This window comes from Maniola hyperantus, chromosome 12 (assembly GCF_902806685.2).
Source record: "Maniola hyperantus chromosome 12, iAphHyp1.2, whole genome shotgun sequence".
NCBI lineage: Eukaryota > Metazoa > Arthropoda > Insecta > Lepidoptera > Nymphalidae > Maniola > Maniola hyperantus.
Genome location: NC_048547.1, coordinates 8158730 through 8178733, shown reverse-complemented (window position 1 = coordinate 8178733; position 20004 = coordinate 8158730). Strand labels below are relative to the sequence as shown.

Here is a 20004-nt window from a genome sequence, read left to right as displayed (position 1 = left end):
TGTTGTTTTATTTCATGTATTGACATTAGAACTAAGTATTTTTTACCCCATATTAAATACTAAAGATAAAATAGATCGTAAAACTGTGATAATATAGGATAACAACATGAGGTTATCATGAAACTATCAATAGATTTAATGAGGTACCTACCTACTTATATTTGGTAGGTATGTGATTAATGATTATATTTAATTGTGTTTATCTCTTAAAGTTGCAAATCCCATCGATTTTACCAAATCATAAATATCAATTAAAGAGTTATCCAGGATAGTCATTTTCGGGATTTGATATAGGTATTATAATTTTTTTATAAATATGGATTTGGAGTAGAGAGATAGCCGCATTATAATTCTGTCAAATAAAATGGAACTTCATGAAAATAACTAATTAATCTACTTATACATTACTTTTGCTGGTGGGAGGCTTCGGCCGTGGCTAGTCGCCACCGTACCGGCAAAGCCGTGTTGCCAAGCGATTTTGCTTTCCGGTAGGATTTCGTGTAGAGACCAAAGGAGTATGGGTTTAATAAAAATAATACTATAACCTACCCACCCACCAGGTGAGATTGCAGTCAAGGGCTAACTTCTGTATCTGAATAAAAATATATATTATAGAAAGTAGAAATCCGATGTTTTCCTTTACCGTTGAAGCAAGCAATTTTTTTTAATGCACGTAACTTCGAAGAGTTAGAGATGCCGGGTACGTGACCAGGATCGAACCCGGACCTCCCAATCTTAACCACTCCATAAAGTTGGTATATCTTAGAGCAGTGTGTCCACTAGCAATACTTAGTTGACGAAAGTAACAAAAGTAGGTACTCGTACCTTTACATGAAATTTTATTTTAGTTATGTAGGCGTGGTAACAGCAGTTTGATATTGATGATTGTGACGTCTGTACCTACCTGTATCAAACTTTGTACAACTCACACTAAATAGGTAGGTATAGTTCAGAGTTATGAGAGGCGAGGGGTATTCGCCTCTGCAGAGGGCTGTCTTGAAGAAATTGTACACGTCAATCTGTCAGAAACACAAGGTATCGTATAATCCGTTTCACTCGTGGACCGACTGGATCGTTTAAAATGGAACGGAAGGTCTCCGGTCAGCCCATTCTGCCGGGCAAATTGATCAAGTGATCATTTCAAATATATGCGAGAATATCTCTCTGAGCCGTGTTAGCCATTACTGAGAGTCGTGACCCCTTCCACAAAGGATCTTGTAAACCATGTCGCGTCATTGACTTTGAATGCACATAGGTGGCTCCGAAAAGTTTGAGATAAAATTAGAGCCTGGAATCGAACCCCAGACCTCCCGAATAGGAGGCTGAAGTCTTTGCTGCTATCACTGATATAAAAAGTATTATTATAACTATCAATAAAATAAAATAAATAAAAATACCAAATAGTATTCCAAAGACAGTGATATTTTTTTATATCCACAGCTGTGCATCACACAATGATATCATAAATAATAATAATAGGTGTTATACATAAGTTTTGCTACATAGCTTTTGCATACGGCTGCACTTGCTAAAGTTGAATCAGGCTGTATCACGGATATCACAGGTGGACGGACCAGATCAGGCAAGTCGCAGGGAGCCGCTGCATTCAGGCGACGCAATTCCGTGGTGTGTGGAAGTCTCTACAAGAGGCCTATGTTCAGCAGTGGACGTCTATCGGTTGTTGTTGATGATGATGGTGTCTTCGACCCGAGCCGATATGCTAAAGAACGCGCAAGTGAGGATACTCGCATCGCTGCGTGTTGAAAAGCGAAATAGGAGCATCTAGTTAAATTAATGTAGCAAACAATTGTTTGCTATGCAAAGTATAAGTGCGAAAGTTGACTTTCCGTGAAAAAAACACCGTGAAATATCTGCGCGAAATTCATCCCGGAATATCAAAAAGTTCCCGCGGAATTTTTGCAAACCGATATCCACACGGACAAAATCGTGGGCATCTTTGAGTAAATTTCTTTTGGATCGTGTTAATCGATTCCGTGGGGTTTACCTGACATGCACACAAACAAACAGACAAACTATATCAAATTTTTAATAGCAATTTAGCTTTGCCAGAGACTTTGTGTGTGTTACACACCTGTTATTCTATTTTCGTCGAATGCTATAAATAAAAACAATGCATCATTTTCGCAGTGGTCTGATACTAATCTTGTGCTTCTATTATGGTAAGATTTTATGGTAAATCTTTTAAAAGTACGGATTTAATGAACTTACTGGATCATGCCCATACTAAATAACTCCAGTTACTCTGCTACCGTAGTAAGTTTAAACTTTTTCTATACCTATTCATTATCATCAAACCATCGCCGCTGGTTCACTACTGAGTACGGGTCTCCTATCATAATGAGAAGAGTTTGACCATAGTCCACCACGCTGGCCAAGTGCCTTCACATACCTTTAAAAGCATTATGGAGAAATCTCATTCATAGTTTCCTCACGATGTTTTTTCTCACCTTTGAAGCAAGTGATACCTACATAATTTCTTAAAACGCATAGCTCTGAAAAGTTAGGGGTGCGCGCCCGGGATTGAATCCCGGAACCTCTGATTACGAAGCCGACGTCTTAACTACTAGGCTATCAACACTTTTTTCTATTTTACTGCCTCTTCATTGCTCTACTAATAATTAATGAATTACTTTTGATCAAGCATGCCTGAAGGATCAATAACCTTCACGATTGTTTTAAAATAATTTCAATTGGCAGTCTTATATCTGCGAGTGTCATGTACTTTGTGGGTCTAAAAATAGTTTAGTTAGTGGATAAAAATCTTCGCTTATTTTGTAATAGAATATGCTAGTTCACTCGCAGGCTAGGAGTCGGTAGCATCTGAGACGTTCGTCTGTCGCAGCTCATTACAGTCATTAGTGCGCGCCAGTTTAAGTTCAAGGACTGCATTGTGTAAGAAGACTCTTTGTTTTTCGCAGGTAAGACATCACTGTCAAGGCTCTACAACGGACAATGTAAATTTTTCTTGCTACGAGCATGTGGACCACCTATACGCGAGAGTTTATTTCAAATAATTGAAATTAATTTGCGGCGACACGTTTTCAAGTTTTATTCCAACACAAGTCACAAAGATATTTCGAATTGAAAATGGAATCATTAGCATCATCATGATAAACCTATCGCTGGCTCACTACTGAGCACGAGTCTCCTCTCAGAATGAGAAGGTCTTAGCTGCCCTAGTTCGTCACGCTAGCCAATTGCGGATCGACAGACTTTACACACCTTTGCAATATTATGGAGAACTTTCAGGCGTGCTGGTTTTCCCTTCACCGTTAAAGCAAGTGATATTTAATTTTCGAAAATTTAGACGTGCGCGTTCGGGATCGAACCTCCGACCTCCCGAATAGGAGGGGGACGTCTTATCTTAACAACTAGGCTATCACCGCTGTGGTAAATGGAATAGTTGGTATTGAAAAGGAATAGTTAGCAGTGCAGTTCATTCAGTTTATTATGATTTTCATGAAACGTTACAGGTGAGGCTATAAGCTCGGGCGGGCGTGGGCGCGCCGCCTACCGCTCAGTAAGAGTTCGGCACCGCCGCTGCTCACACGAACCTCTCCGCCGCAACAAGGTATATTCCCGCACTAAACTCTTTAAGCTCAACGCTTCACGTAACATTAGCACTAATAAAAGCTTTAGACGTATGTGTTTTTTTCATTCGTATGTCATCTGTTGACCACAACGACCATGACTAACTCCACGCAAATATTTTGTTACAAAAATAATCGCCATTACTCCACGATACTGAAAATAGCGCGTCTCATTTTCACGGATGGGTATAATGCTCCACGTCAGCGTCGGGAAAATTTTAGTATGCATGTAATAAATTATAATGAGAATCTTTCGTTATGTTGGCACCTTGGGTGCACAAGGTAGAGGTGAGCATGTTAATTACAGCAACGTTCGTGGCACAGGGATCATGCATAAAGAATTAGACGCGCTTTTATAATCAGTAAAAGTATTCCTGTACCTACATTTTTCTCGCATCTAGTCTGGTTTGGACAGAAATATTTTGAACCTTGATGACGGTACTCTTAACCTTGTCGCTACCAACAGCTGTTTCGGCCTTTACACTGTTCCAGACACATTGTTATTACATTTTATTGGAACTAAAAATGAATAGGCAAACGTGATGTTATTTTTCATGAAATGAAACATAGTATACTTATAATACGTAATTTATACAGATTTGCAGGGTGCTATATTCCAAAAATCTTTACTAAGATAATAAATAAATTAAATCATGATAAATAAATAATGTTATTGACTTATACATAACTTTTTTATATCATCTTATTTTTTTAATAAGTATTATTATTTATTATAGTTAAAATTTTCAAAGCTGTGTGAAAGTCAGTGTATATGAAAAGCTCTGGATAGACAGATGTTGATTACTAGATTTATTAAACCGTTTTCTTTCATAGATAGCTCTACAGGTGAACGAACAAAATTACAAACAAAAGATCCAACACCCAGCTCTAAAATAAAACGTGTCTTTTGAACAGGAACGCAAACTTTTTTAGTCTCTCCCACGCACGCTTCGCTCACGGCGAATTATTATCGGAAACCATAATGTTACTTGAAAAATTGCTTACGATTCCAGATTTTACTGAAAATTGTCCATAAAAGAATATTTGGAACTAAGTTTTCCAATTGTTGTAGATTTATTATTTATCTGTCGGATTGGTTTTTAATGTCTTTTTGAGGTTACGCGTACCTCATAAGGAAAAAAGAAACCCTTATAGGATCACTTCGTTGTCTGTCTGTCTGTCTGTCCGTCTGTCGTGTCTGTCAAGAAAACCTATAGGGTACTTTCCGTTGACCTAGAATCATGGAATTTGTCAGGTCTTATATCACAAGTGCGGGGGAAAATCCGAAAACCATGAATTTGTGGGTACATCACAAAAAAAAAATTAAAATGTGTTCATGAAGAAATAATCATTATATTTAAGAAAGATAACTAAGTATACCAAGTGGGGTATCATAATATGAAATTACCTGCTTACCGGCTTTACCTGTATATTTCTAAAACAGATTTTTATTTATTTTTATGCATAATAGTTTTTGATTTATCACGCGAAATGTTTAAAACAATACCCCGAAATGTTTAATAGTATTACGGAACCCTCGGTGCGCGAGTCTAACTCGCACTTGGCTGGGATTTTTTTTTCATTGATCAATGATTACGCATGGTATGCTAAAATAATGATGGATATATAAAATATAATTATGTAGATAATTTGGTAAATCAATGAACTTTTTCAATCAATTCATGATGTTTTTTGCTGTAAAAACAATGATTAGTTTGATGATTAGTAGTGTGTGCGCGCACACAAACGTACCGTGGTCTGCTCTGTGGCGAAGTGGGGGAGCGGAGGCGTCGCCGCTCGGTGTGACAGGGACGTCTCTAATTTGACACTTTGTTTTTTCTCTAATAATTGTTAAAGGATATTATAAAAAATTCTCCAATGTGAACTAAACTAATTTTAATTAAACTCTTGAGCAAGTCAAACGAGTGTTTGAAAAAGATAAAAACCCCCAAACCCGGCGTGATGCGCCAACAGTGTAGTTACCTACTTTTAATTCATAGTGTGAATTCCTCAAATAGTTTTTTTGTTTTTTTAGCTTTTTTGTTTTTTTTTAGCTTTTTTGTTTTTTTAGCTTTTTCTAGTTAGAATCTTTAAAATTGAAATACCATGATTATCTAGATGCATTTTTAACATTTTACGTAGTTAGATAGGTAACTGTAATTTTACTAACTACAAATATATCTTTCTGCATTTTTTGGTTTGCGTCAGAATACATTTAAACATCCACCACACCCGTAACACTTGTTTTTATCTAATCTCTCTTGAGAAATACTTACCTAAATGAATCTATTCTTAAACTGTTCACACTTTGCACAAGCCAGATAGTTTTAATGCTACCTAAATAATATTATTTCGTTTTATATACTTACTAGCTTATGCCTGCGGTGTTTTTACAATTGTAGTCTTGTGCTGAAACAATCTACTTAGCTTGATGATACTTGACAATAGGTACAGACAGAGGCACTTCAGCTCAGTTTATGAAACTTTTTGAAAATTATACTGTAAGGTCATATTACTTAAACTTAAAATTCAATTTAAGAATCGTTAATATCAAAAATATATCTATTAACTTTAACTTTTAATACGATTTTTCCTGATTTTTTGTTACTTTAGCTTACATTTTTTCTTATGGTGTTTATAGGTACTTAATGCATAGCGTATCGCATAATATGAGTTTTGTAAAAATCTACCAACGTATTTTTCACCTATTAAATATCTCAGCTTAGGGAAAATAGTTCGCATGTACTTACATAATAAAATCTCGCTAGTGTACGTGCATGTTACCTGTATCGATTCAAATTCAAAGATACCTGTCTCTGACACATTATCCGGAAAAAATATTGTAGCCGTCGTCGTCGGCGTCAGGGCTAATAAAATCGTAATAAGACGGCAAGCTTCGTCTGTAACCCGAGGCATGAATCTTACGGAGCAGTAATAAAATTATCTCATGAGGAGGATACAAATTGACAATCCAATTTTTCCCATGTCTAAGGGTAAGCCTGCACTGCGAAATTTCACCGCGCGATTGCTGCATCCTGCATAATTCTGTAATATATGTATATAGCTAAGTTGAATGAAGCCGTTCGTATTTTTCGTGAAAGCGCACGGTCTCACACAATTTCCATAAGCCTATCAAAGAATTCTGCGTAAAAAAACGTGTGGTGAAATTTCGCAGTGCAAGCTAACCCCAAGGGCTACCGTGCACTACAAAAACAAACCGTATAAGATTGTGCTAGAGAAAGCGAGGGAATATCAAAAATCTCGGCATGTTTTAGCTGTTTATCTAAATATATGTATAAAAGGAAAAGGTGACTGACTGACTAACTGACTGACTGATCTATCAACGCACAGCGCAAACTACTGGACGGATAGATAGCTATGAGTTATGACGTAGGCATCCGCTAAGAAAGGATTTTTCAACCCCTAAAGGGGTGAAATAGTGTTTTTAAATTTGTGTAGTCCACGCGGACAAAGTGGCGAGCATAAGCTAGTGCGATTACAATTTATCTATTAAGTACCTACATACCTACTTTGCTGATTAATTACCTGTTTAGGCAATAAATTGATTAGATAGCTACTAAAAATCTAATTGATCACTCAATAGAGTATTTTATTCAATTTCAGTACTTTAACTCCACTTAGGTAATTAATTACAAAAATAATTTCATTTTATTCATAAAAAACTGGCAAAGTGCGAGTCTGCCTCGCGCACCGAGGGTTCCGTACACGGGTATTTTTTTCGTCAATTTGCACGATAAATCAAAAATTAATATGCACAAAAATAAATAAAAGACTGAACTTTAGAATGTACAAGTAAAGCCCTTTCATAATATAATAGTGATGATACCCCACTTGGTATAGTTATCTTACCTAATAAATTCAAAATAAAAAATTTAAAATCCCGTCCCTTCCTCCAGTGTGCACAAGCCCATAGCATCAGCTTTGCCAAGCTCTATTTAGGTGGTGTCGAGATAGCAATTTTAAAACATAGGAAATCATTTTTAGGTACATCTATGCGTTTCATACAAATTGTACAAGATACAGTGCTTATTTATTTTTGAAAAAAAAAAGTAGTTCGGCGAGATTCGTGTCCTTGCGGGATAACCATAATGCATTGTCACAGTACTGTTTTAACTACTTACAGAGTATTTGTACACGTTTATTCTTATAGTACAATATACATTTTTATAACGTACATCTACTGATAACAATTTATTACGAACGTAAATCAAAGTGCACCAATACGTTATTGATACGTGACGAATAGTACCTAACCTAAGTACACCTATTGAGAATGCATCTGGTACAGGTTGCAAACTTTTAAAATTTCCTTTTGAAATATTTTCAAGTCTTCAAAACTTGTAGGTTACGTCTTAACCATTTTAAAAGCAATTCAACTCTCCATGTAACCAGTAAAGTTACGATTGACAGTTTCCACATTGCTTTCTTTACAAAATATATTTGCAACAATATAGGTAATAGGTACTTACTTACTATAAAATTGAAATAAATGTTGGCTTGTTGACATAAAAGAAACCGGATCGGATGAAGCTAGATTGAATAATCTAGTGGTCGGATTTTTGTGAATTGTACCCACGACTATACATATACCTACGACTTGACCGGAATTTCACGAGAGCTAAGAAAGTAAAGCTAGAAATATTATTCATATCTTCCTTAAATATTTTACACATCAAACATATTATCATATCTCAGGAAATCCTTTAAGTAGTATAATATTTTCGTTTATTCTTAATTAGCCAAATCAAAATATGTTTTAATTAGCAATGTAATTTTTTTTCTGTTTCAGCGCAACGAACGACTTCCATAATGGCCACCGGTCCGAAGATAGTGCACAAGCAATTCAACTCGCCTATGGGTCTTTACTCTCAGCAAAATATACAAGAGACGCTGAACAAACATTTGCAGAACCTCGACAATGGCACCGTGGGGTTTGTAATAGAAATTTCGATTATATTTTTGTATACAGGGTGTAACCCGATCGCTAGCAAAAACGAAAAAAGGTGATAGCACTGATGAGTGATGATTACTGATGTGATACCACAAAAAAGAACGCAAAAAATATAGAAAAAAATTCCTACATTTTGTAAAAGTTTACGATTTATTGCAAATACAACATCTGACTGATGCTAGATGTCAACGAACGTTGCATAACTAGGCCACGTGGAGTCAATGCCGCGTCGTAGGCAGGGCATTAACCCGAGTTTTGTATGCTACACATTGCGGGTTTGAAAAATACTAAATCACTAAAACTACAAAATGAGGCAAATGGTTATTGGTATTGGATTGTGTTTAGGTAGTATAACAATAACGCTAAGTTTTTGCTAGCGTTCTGGTTACACCCTCTATAACACAGACAAAAACGTGACAATCCCACACTGGGACGGCATGTTGGATCCTTAACCCTCTATTCTATGAGACTGGACACATTTGGGCAGTAGCAGAACCTTTAGCTAAATAAAGCATTCCTTTCGCTCTTGACAGAACGGTCGCGGTCGTCTGTTGAATGTTGTGGCACGTTTGACTATACCTACGTCACAGAATATCCTACTTCTCCACTCCTCCCTAACAGCTGCCTCCCTCGTGCACTCATGAGGGAACATCCAACGTAGCCCTCACCTGATCTGTCCATCTAAAGGGCGGGCGGCCACGTGCTCCTGTACTTATTAAAAAACTTTGTTTGCACGTAAATAAGTATTGACAGTAAGATATTTCGTTTGCCTCGAGGGTACGCAGATTTCTTAAAATACCTCAGATGAGACAATCAGCCTTCACAGAATTACGGCAGCGGTACAGTTCCCAACACAAATAAAACATTGTTCTCACCTCAAAGCAACTTACTCGTGAAGTTAGCATTCAACCCAAACCTAAACAAACAAACTTTGAACGCCACGTACAAATGCTAAACTTTAAATATTAGATACGCACTCTCTCTACGAGATGTTTTGTGGTCAAATAGCAATACTAAATTAACAATAGGTAAATAAACCTGTACAGTTTTATATACTTTACTTTAACCTGATTCCCTCAGGCCCTACATATTTGTATTATTTTTAAATGACGCTCTTAGCTCTACTTACGTAAAAAAAGCAGCCAAGTGCGAGTAAAGACTCGCACACTTTGATATGCGAGTGCAGAAGGAAGAATGCAGTAATTATTTATTTGGGTAAATTATTCGACCACCTCAAAAACAAAATAATCTACTTAGAAAGCGCTACAAAAAAGCGAAACCTACTTACCATAAATATGATTTAATAATTTATTTTCAATGTATTTTGAGTTTAAAATGTTTTTATCGTATGAACGTGTAAAAAATTAAGATAAAAAATATTATTTCGAACAGCTGACTAAAAAAATTCAGAATATTGATGACAGCAGGTTGAGACTTTTATGAAAATACCAAGGAAAATACGCTGTAGGCGTAGGTAACTTCTTATTGAGTTAAACAAGAAACTTGAATTTTTACAGCAATAAGAACGAAAAAAGAAAATTAACTTTAGTATTCAATAAAAATTGCTACCTCAAGCCTGACTGAAAAAGTCTTTGACACGGACGGACAGATGGACAGGAATGAGACAACAACCTACAAGGGTTCCGTTTTTCAGTATAAGGTGGTAAACTCTGAAAATAGAAGAAAAAACAATTATATTAATATAAATATTTATTTACCAGTAGGCTGATTCCATAACACATAAAATTGTATGTTCGCAACCCTTTTCATACGATGTCAAAAGTTTGACCTTATGAAGTAGGTAGGTACAAATAAATATTATTCTACTGGTATTTACCTACATAATGTGAAACTCAATTAAAATTGTTAACGCTGTTTCTACTTGTCTATAGATAATTATAATTAGATAATTTCCGTTGAATTTTTGATACTAACTAAATAAATGAGTGAATATAGGAATAGTTATTTGTCATGCAAGGCTGCAAAGTTGTTATTTTGTCGCGAGAGTTTATACAGTCTATTGAATTCCGAACCAGCAAAGGATTCTAAGGTTACAATTGGTTCGAAAATTGAATCCTGAGCGCAGCGAGGAATTCAAAGGCTCGAGCGCAAATAAAGCAGGCGTGCGAAACACACAACTTTTCATCTCACTATGCAGCGAGGAAAGCGCTAGCTATGCCAGTACCGTGACAAGAGGCGTACGCCAGTACCGTGGTCTCGTGGGACCGTGGTGGTTTCAATAAGAAGTTTCTTTTATGTAATTTAATAAAAATAAAGTGTTCCAACGGGTCACTTAAAACTTAAAATAATAGTAAAGACTGTAAGGACGAACCGCGTTTCTGAACGTATCATTATGTGGTATATTTAATAGCAAGAAAAAAGATAAGGTAGGTACGCCAACTATAGACCAGAGTTCATCACGCTCGAATTTGAATTCGTACTTTGCACGCTAGCGAGCAAAATTACCACTTTCTAGTTTCCACGCAGATTTCAAAGGGCAAAGGAATCCTTTCCGAGCGAGTGAGATGAAAAAGTTTTTTAACAGTTTGATTGTTTTAAGATGACTACAGGTAGAAATTCACTTAGCAGTTTAGTATTGTGTACGTATATACCTATAACTCAGAATATACCTAGAAGTACAAATGCCAATACTTCAATCATAAAGTTCATCGTCGCTTACCCGTTCCTACTTAGGTATACCTACCTAGTACCTAGTGGTAAAGAGCAAATCTCAAATAAGTATATTCCTAAGATTTCTGTATTCCATGATTAATCAAACTGTTCTCTCTTTAAGTTCTATTTGAAAAAGACTGTCGTTCCTACTTAGTTTATCTGTTGGTTATGAAACTCATTAGTCATTACCAATACTTAGGTAGTGCTAATAACGTTTCCTCCAACCAACTTTTGACCGTGGCAGCCAACCTTGATGGAGCCTTCAACAGCTACGAGATATTATAGTGCACAAGTGTGATGACCCGGACAATTGAATCAGAGATCTCAATCTCATTAGATATATCTACCTACACATTCGTAAAAGGTAGCCAATATACTAACCAATAAGGTATTATAATTAATAATAGATAGAGCATCTACCTGTTGTATATAAAGAAACAAGTGTCACGAAAGAAAGAATGAATCACTTGCTACTGAACTGACAATAATCAGTAGGTTATAAACAAAATAAATATATAGGTCTTAATAGGTACTCAATCACGTATGACTCATACTCATATCACTCTCGAGATAGCAGTGACGTATTGACAAGACAAATTCATTTGGCACAGTGATTTCTTTGTAGCAAAGAACATCTATTTAATAATAAGGTAGTGCTTGTTTATAGAACTTCTTAGGTAGGTAGGTATATTATAATATTTTCTTTAAAATGAGGCTTTCATTTTCCCATTAATCGTCTCACGCACTATAAGTAGGTAGTCTAAGTCCAAGACCATTGAATGCAAATAATTAATAGTTTCATCGACCATCTGGTCTAATGCGGCCAGTAGTCTTATTTACTTGGACTATTAATGTGCGAGATCCTACTCACTATACCAAAATATTAAAAAAAATTGTAACGTTTTCATCCCTTATTTTTTTCTAAGCATTTTTAGGTATAAGTAAATCCGCAGGCTAAGTGGTTAACTTTCACGGCTAGGTCACATTGCTTCGTGAGCCGATTTCCTGATAGTCTCTATCACAAAATGAGTCCGTCATAAATCAAATTTACCACCAATATAATATAGTTACATATTTTTATCACACGTTATACGACGCACCTTGCAACGTTTACCTAGTCTTTCAAAACTGCACAGACTTGCTCAAGTACTGGTTTAATTGATATGAGTAGGTACAGCAATCAAAACCCTTCACTCATTACCTACTTATATGAACAAACGGCGTAGAAACAAGAAATGTAATTGCTCGTAGGTATCTACTGATTAAGTTCATGCGTTTCTTAGTTCACTATAAACACTTTTACCCGAACTTTTATTTTAAAATAGCTGATGCCCGTGACTTCGTCCGCGTGGATTTACATTTTTTTCAAAATCCCACGGGAACTCTTTGATTTTCCGGGATAAAAGTAGCCTATGTGTTAATCCAGGGTTAGGGTAGGTGTTAATCTATCTCCATTCCAAATTTCATCCAAATCCGTTCAGCCGTTTTTGCGTGATTGAGTAACAAACATCCAAACATCCACACTTTCACATTTACAATATTAATTAATTAGGATTATGTAAGTTATCACTGGTTACCACTTTCATAAGACATACTTTAATTAATGGCAACTGATAAAATACGTACATAATAAGATCTTTGATTCAAATCAATATTAAATAAATAAAAGCTATAAAAAAACTTGATACAGGAAAGGAGAGATGGAGTTCTTGAGGATGATACACCAACTTAGATATTTAACAAAGCAATTTTATCTTTACAAGGCTGGAAAACACTAATTTTTGTGTCAAAAGCACAAATTAAAAAATATGTAAATACCTACCTAGTAGGTGCTTTTGAATCGTCAAATGCCCTAGTTCAGATTTATTTAAGCAAAAAATTATGACCCAATTATGTATGTAGCTACTTTAGTACCAAGGAAGTGCATTTCGAGGGCACTGACATTTGCGTAGATTTAGCACCGCGTTTGCAATTTGCATTACTTGCATTCCCGTATAGCATAATGGGAGTGCCAAAATAAATCTCCACTATATCCATGTAGGTAATTCTGTAATTTATTTCATTTTTTTAAACAAAAAAATTATTACCAACAATATTCAGGAACCTTACTTCTTCCTAATTATTACTTTAGTAGATGATACCCGTCGGCCGTGACTTCGTCTGCTTGGATTTAAGTTTTAAAAAATGCCTTTAATCCAATTCTTTGATTTCTCGGGCTAAAAGTAGTCTGTCACTCTTCAGGTCTTTGTATATCCATGAAAAAAAGATCCATTGCTCCGTTGCGGCGGGATTGAAGGACAAACCAGCAAACAAACAAACTACATTGTGATACACTACTCAAAATTAATATATTTTAAAAATGTACTTAATAACTGGTCCACATCAACGCCAAACGGTCGTGTCTGCAGAAGTTATTTATATTTAAAATTCCACATTTATGGAATAATTTTTTTCTTATTAGACAGAACTAAAAAACTTACCTACCTATAAATATGCAAAAATTATTTTAAATCGGTCAGTTAAAAATGAAACTTTAACAGTAACTTTAAAAAGCTTATCACTTACTAAATAAAGAACTTTCAAAAAGCTCATTCTATGTTTGAAAAGTTTTAAAACTTTCACTCAATTAAGGCTAAGTTCATGCTAAAGCATAATATGAAGTTCATGCTAAAGCATAATAATATTATTATTGTACTGTGCTTACTTTCTTCGTAATTTTTGTTGTTGTTTAGTAAAGTATTTCTCTTAACGTAGCTCTATTATTTCTCTCCGGGCTGTTAATTACCGGACGGGCAAAGGATACTTTTATCCTAGAAAATCAAGAGTTGCCACAGGATTCTTGGAAAGCTAAATCCAGACTGACGAATTCGCTTAGTATTAATTTTTGTGGTTTCATACTTCAACAGGAAAAAAGGAACTCTTATCACTTCGTTGTCTGTCTGTCTGTCGTGTCAGTCAAGAAACCTATAGGGTAATTCCCGTTGTCCTATTTTGCCCTATATTGCCATAATTTGGTAGGTAGGTACTAGGTAGGTCTTATAGCACACGTAAAGGAAAAATCTGAAAACACACATTAAAATGTGTTCATGAACAAATATTATAGTATTTACAATTTTCAAAGTAAGGTAACTATATCAAGTGGAGCATCATATGAAAGGGCTTTACTTGTACAATCTAAAACAGATTTTCATTTATATTTAGGCATAATAGTTTTTGATTTATCGTGCAAAATGTCAATAAAATACGATTGTAGTACGGAACCCTCAGTGCGCGAGTCTGACTCGCACTTGGCCGGTTTTTAATTGCAGGATAGGCTTACACTTGATGACAATAATGCTTTAAAGAAAGCGATAATCTCATGTAGTCCCGTTGTCCCCGTTAGCCGTATCCCCGATAACGGAGATATTGGGATTTGAATAAAATTATTCCTGATCTAAGTTGGAGCGTGCTTGCCTGATTCTTATTTGTTAATTAGGTACAATATCAAATATTATGTTGGCGTATTTTTCCCTGGTAGGTACATAATTTAAGAGTGTTTTAAAATCAAATCATACATCTCTGTTCTCTGATCGTTTAGTTGTAAACGGGAGAAGGACGCCGGCGTCGTCCATGCACAGTCCGACGCGATCTGCCGACGCATCGCACTGCGCTTGCGCAGCATTTTATTTAACGCGGTTTAAAAATTCTGAGTATTAAAAAACAAAAATTTATATATCTTAAATATATATAACTTAAAATAATATACCTTATTGATATTTTTGATTAAAGTGCTATTATTAAATTTAAAGACCGGTAAATACGAAAAATCTTTTGAACCAAATAGTAGAAATCGCTGTTATTATTTTTGTGTATTGTACCTACCCAGGTATAGAATTACAAAATTAAACTAACACGTGCTCGTTATTTAAAAAGATCATCGCCGCATTTTCATTTTGGCTTACAATAAACCATAATAATTTAAATTCATTAATCAAACGTTGTTGATAATTATTATACTTAGTGCAATTTCCAAATTATTTATTTTAAGATCGCAACATGGTCATGGAAGTGCGTAGGTGAGTTATTAAATTTTAGAGTATAAATACTTCATTCATGCATAATTTTTTAATCATTTTGTTGTATTTATAAAGTAAAGTTTTCAAATCAAATTTCAATTGTAAAAATAAACGTAAATATTTATGTAAAATGGTTATAAAAGTTAACTTGATAGGTACCTTTTCACACAAATACACCTAACTATGTGGTTCATAAAAATCATAAAGTAGGTGTAATGGTATATAATAACTCAATCATATTATATGACATATACTTATCCCTACGTACATATATTATGTACGTAGGGACTCTGCTTTCTAGTAGGTAGGTACCTATATGTGATCAGTTGATCACTGGATCATTTTGTATTAGGATATTAGCAATGATCACAATATTACTAATAGGCTTCGATGAATTTTATTCTATTACATAATCGATGTCAATTGTTAATAATACAGTCCTTTTAAAAATATGACTCAAGAACGAGATATTTTCTCACATAAAATAGCTATAGACTTTCATAAGTAATGACTTGTATAAAATGCAATATCGTAGCTCAACGACCTGCATACGAGTTTAATCCAGGTACGTGGTTTCAACATCAATGGTTTCAACGAATCAGGTTTGCTCTCTACAAAAATCTCACACGATTGTAAATAATTGCAAAAGCTAGAAAGAAAACTTTGACAATACAACTGCGAGTAGAGAGTGGTGAATGGCTCGGGCACGCTCATTGTGCTACGAATTCATCACGCCTCCTTGAAGTTGTAATAAGTAAGTAGGTACTTACCTACTGCCGGTCGTCTACGGAAAAACTGTATGAGTCGTTGTTACCATCTCAATAGTTGTGTTTGTATGAATTCATGATATTTTTGCTGCAATAGTTGTAGTTACTTACTTATAATTATTATTAGGGGTCGTCCCACTGTAACTGTTATTTTATCGTAATAAGGTCCTGTAACGCGTTCAGTATGACATTTTGCTAAGTAGCTGCTGCCGTCACGCTTCTTGTTTGACCAAGCCTTTATGGCAGAGTAGATAGTGGTGGACACAAACATAGGACTTCAGAAATCGATTTATTGACCTCTGTGATTTCTAAAAGATTTTTTTAGCAATTAAACATTTTGCTATGTATATTTAAGACAAATATTCAATTTTATTTTACTTACGCAGCTAGCGATTTTTAAAGTTGGGTATGTTGCGTTTTAAGCAATTAGGTCTGTACCTAAATTATATAATTTGCTTAGCGGTGATGGAAAACATCGTAAGGAAATCTGCATGCCGAGTGTTAGGTATAATATTCTCAAAGCTGTGTGACGTCTGTCAATCCGCACTTGGCCAGCTTGGTGGACTGATTCAGAGAGGAGAAATGTGCTCAGTAGCGCTCTGGCAATAGTTTGATGATGATGATTCAATTTTACGACCAGAGTGTGTTAGATTTTGAGTAACAACCTATTTTAGAAAATTGCACAAGGAAAAGATAATAATACTTACTTAATGAATTAGCTGGACGAACAGAAGTTTACTTAAAGCCTGAACGGTGAATCAGTACCCTTATAATATAAATGCGAAAGTGTGTTTGTTTGTTGGTTTGTTGGTTTGTCCTTCGATCACGTCGCAACGGTGCAACGGATTGACGTGATTTTTTGCATGGGTATAGTCAAAGACCTGGAGAGTGACAGAGGCTACTTTTTATCCCTGAAAACCAGAGTTCCCACGGGATTGTTAAAAATCTAAATCTACGCGGACGAAGTCGCGGGCGTCAGCTAGTGGTATATAAATTAACAGAATTGGAAACTGTGAAACACAATCAAAGCAAAGTTAGCTCAAGTACGCTTTGTCAAGTTTTTGCCACGGTTTCCCACAAGTTTCCTGTATCGCGATTCACCTTTTTTGCAAACGACTTTCTGAATGCCATTTAAATACATTCATCTGATAAACAAAGTTTCTAATGCTAATTTAATGAGTTACCCGTATTTCATTTTTTGCTTTTCTCGAATTATTTTCATTCAAGGTATTAGGTACTTACTCTAGTTAATAAATAAGCAGATGTAACGGACGAACGGATAGATCAATTTTTATTTGTTTTGATTGTAACGTTTTTCTTGTTGCAGTATTAACTTCCAGCAACCGGGTACCGACAAACCGGCTAATCTGGCAAACTCAGCCGTTCTGCGCATGCTTGAGGAAGAAGAACGCAACCGCAAAGGTTTACCAAGTAAGTATCCGCCAGCTATTAGGTATTTTTTAACCTCATACTATGCAATTAATCTAGGTGTATAAAAAGCTTGTACTGGAATAATATCTACCGACAGTGTATACTTGAATCCGGAATGGAGTGGAAATAGAAAATAGTAATGTCTTAGTCACAGCCTCAATAGCTCAACGGTTAAGGAGCGGACTGAATTCCGAAAGGTCGGAGGTTCAAACCCCACCCTTGCACTATTGTCGTACCTACTCCTAGCTCAAACTTTACGCATAGTTGGAGGGAAAGGGGAATATTGGTCATAATTAACATGGCTAATATTCTTTTTTTTTTCAAAAAAAAGCTAACTAATCCTTATTAAGATACTGCTTTGTCAGAACTAGACCCCACCCAAATCCAGGCGATTTGGGAGAACCTTGTCCGCACCCAGCGAAGATTTGACCAACTCTGGCCGCCGAAAAAGACGAAACCGACTCGTAATTGGGATGGCCAAATCAACTCCACTTCGTATATTTATTCCGATCTCATGAAGGCCACTAAAGGTACCCTCGCTGATGCTGGTAGAAATAGTAAATCACAATAGAGAGCACATTATGTCATTCGAACACTTGGATGAGATTAATTTGTAGATAGCACAAATAGAGTATAGATACGCCGATTTCATGTCTCGCAAACATGTGTAATGACTTTGAGTTACACGTTTGTTGCTTGGAAATTGCATTGAGGTTTACGTATAAACTTAGATTTCTAACAAACCTTGTAACTATGAAGCACTATCAGGTCACACACTGAGGTTAGCAAGATTTTGTTAAAATACTTACCTAGATAGTCGTTTTTGTTGTACTTAACTAATAATCTCTACAATATCCACACTTGCAAACATAAATACTTAGGTAGATAATTTTTGTTTCTAATTTAGTAGTTAAATCATATTATTTGCGTAGGAAATTGCTACCTAATTATTTGCAAACGAGTCTGATCCAAAAGTAGGTAGGTACCTACTTAAACAAATTAAAGGGCAGCAAGCCAAGGAATAAACTTTAAAAACAAATTAAATAAATATGAACTTAGTTAAAATACATGAAAACTATTTATGTTTAAAGAGTAACGTCCTCAAAGTAATTTTAGGTTACAAATATCGTCATTAGGTACGTGCGTTAATCTTTTGACACCTAGGTAGGTAGGTACTTGTTACGGAGATTGGCCATTGGCGTAAACATTTTGGCAAGAATTTAAAAGTATTTTGTAAGAAATGATGAAGAGCTCTTTTGTATTGTTAGTACATTACTTGCGAGCGAACGAATATCAACGAAAATGTCTGAAATAGTATACGTCGGTAAAGTATACTTACTTTCATATCATTCAAACTCATTTCAGTTGTGTGTTATCTTAAAAAATACCTACCTACTTTGGAAATCAGTGATTACGTACAAAATCAGTACAGAAACTTTTTCTAGTTTTATTATTTAGTGAAGTTCTAACTCGTTTGACAGTGCAATCACAGAATATATTCAGAATATTATCACATTCATTCGATAAATTAATGTTATTGGTGTGGATTGTTCGAGCAATGTGAAAAAATAATTTAAAGTTTACTTTATCAGGACTAATTATTCGTATCGAGTGAATGAATGCGGAAGTAAATTGAAAAAGTTCTAAATACTTATTTGTCCTGAAGTCCGAAAAATTTACATCTGTGGCTGTGTTTATGAACTTTGAATTTTCTTGTAGATACTTTTAAATATGAAATTATATCTTTAACAAAATGTTATTTTCGTCTGAATAAATTATAATTTACAAAATTTAATAAAGAATATTTACATAGTTAATGGTAGGTACACGGACACTCTGATATATGTGAGGTATAGATACTAGTAGATACTAGCTTAGACAAAACCGAAAACATTACGTAAGTAAGAACTTAGTTACAGCTGATCGCGGTAATGGACTCGTAAAAAACTTCTGTGAACTCGAAGGACCGTGCGTTTCAGCGTTTGCCAAGTAGCAGAGACAACCAAGGAATTTATCCAGGCTGTTTGGTACTGTAATACATAATATGTACCTCATTTGTCATGTTATATTATGATTTATCAAACACGCTGTAAGTAGGTATATAGATATATGCTCCTGGAAAAAACACGTTTTGTTTGACGCAATGTGTAACTATTTCTGATGAGTCCACTTTCGCGAGCGTTTCATGAATCAACGGCTAATATTAACCTTCTGTTGAGAAGGTGCAACGCCGAATGAGTATCACTTTCAATACGGGAACACTCACGCCACTTACATATTAGATTTAATATCATTAGCCTACTTATATAAAAAATCATGTTTGCTTCGTTATCTATTGATATAGAAATCATAGTTCATATGTTTCAGGATTCAAGTCTACCCGTTGGTAACACACACATACCTATTACATCTTTAAACTACAAAAAACGCACTATTCTTCTCTCTAAACATAAAATGTCTAATATTTTTATATTTTCGAACTAATTTTAACACCA

At 35.2% G+C, this 20004-nt stretch overlaps 1 protein-coding gene across 7 annotated transcripts in view; it reads left to right on the top strand.

Annotated features, from left to right (window-relative positions):
* The first annotated feature begins 2815 nt into the window (after window positions 1–2815).
* Window positions 2816–20004, top strand: part of LOC117987346 (uncharacterized) — a 30424-nt gene continuing 13235 nt past the window's right edge. For 2 of the 7 annotated variants that reach the window (XM_034974354.2, XM_034974347.2), the window contains exons 1-5: window positions 2818–2939; window positions 3495–3592; window positions 8422–8563; window positions 17406–17509; window positions 17875–18039. In XM_034974354.2, coding sequence (XP_034830245.1) covers window positions 8442–8563; window positions 17406–17509; window positions 17875–18039 — 391 coding nt within the window. In that variant the 5' untranslated portion in view covers window positions 2818–2939; window positions 3495–3592; window positions 8422–8441. Of the gene's footprint in view, window positions 2940–3494; window positions 3593–8421; window positions 8564–14872; window positions 15312–17405; window positions 17510–17874; window positions 18040–20004 lie in introns of those variants that run through there. The other 5 variants (XR_004674298.2, XM_034974348.2, XM_034974353.2 and 2 more) reach the window with 5 other exon arrangements.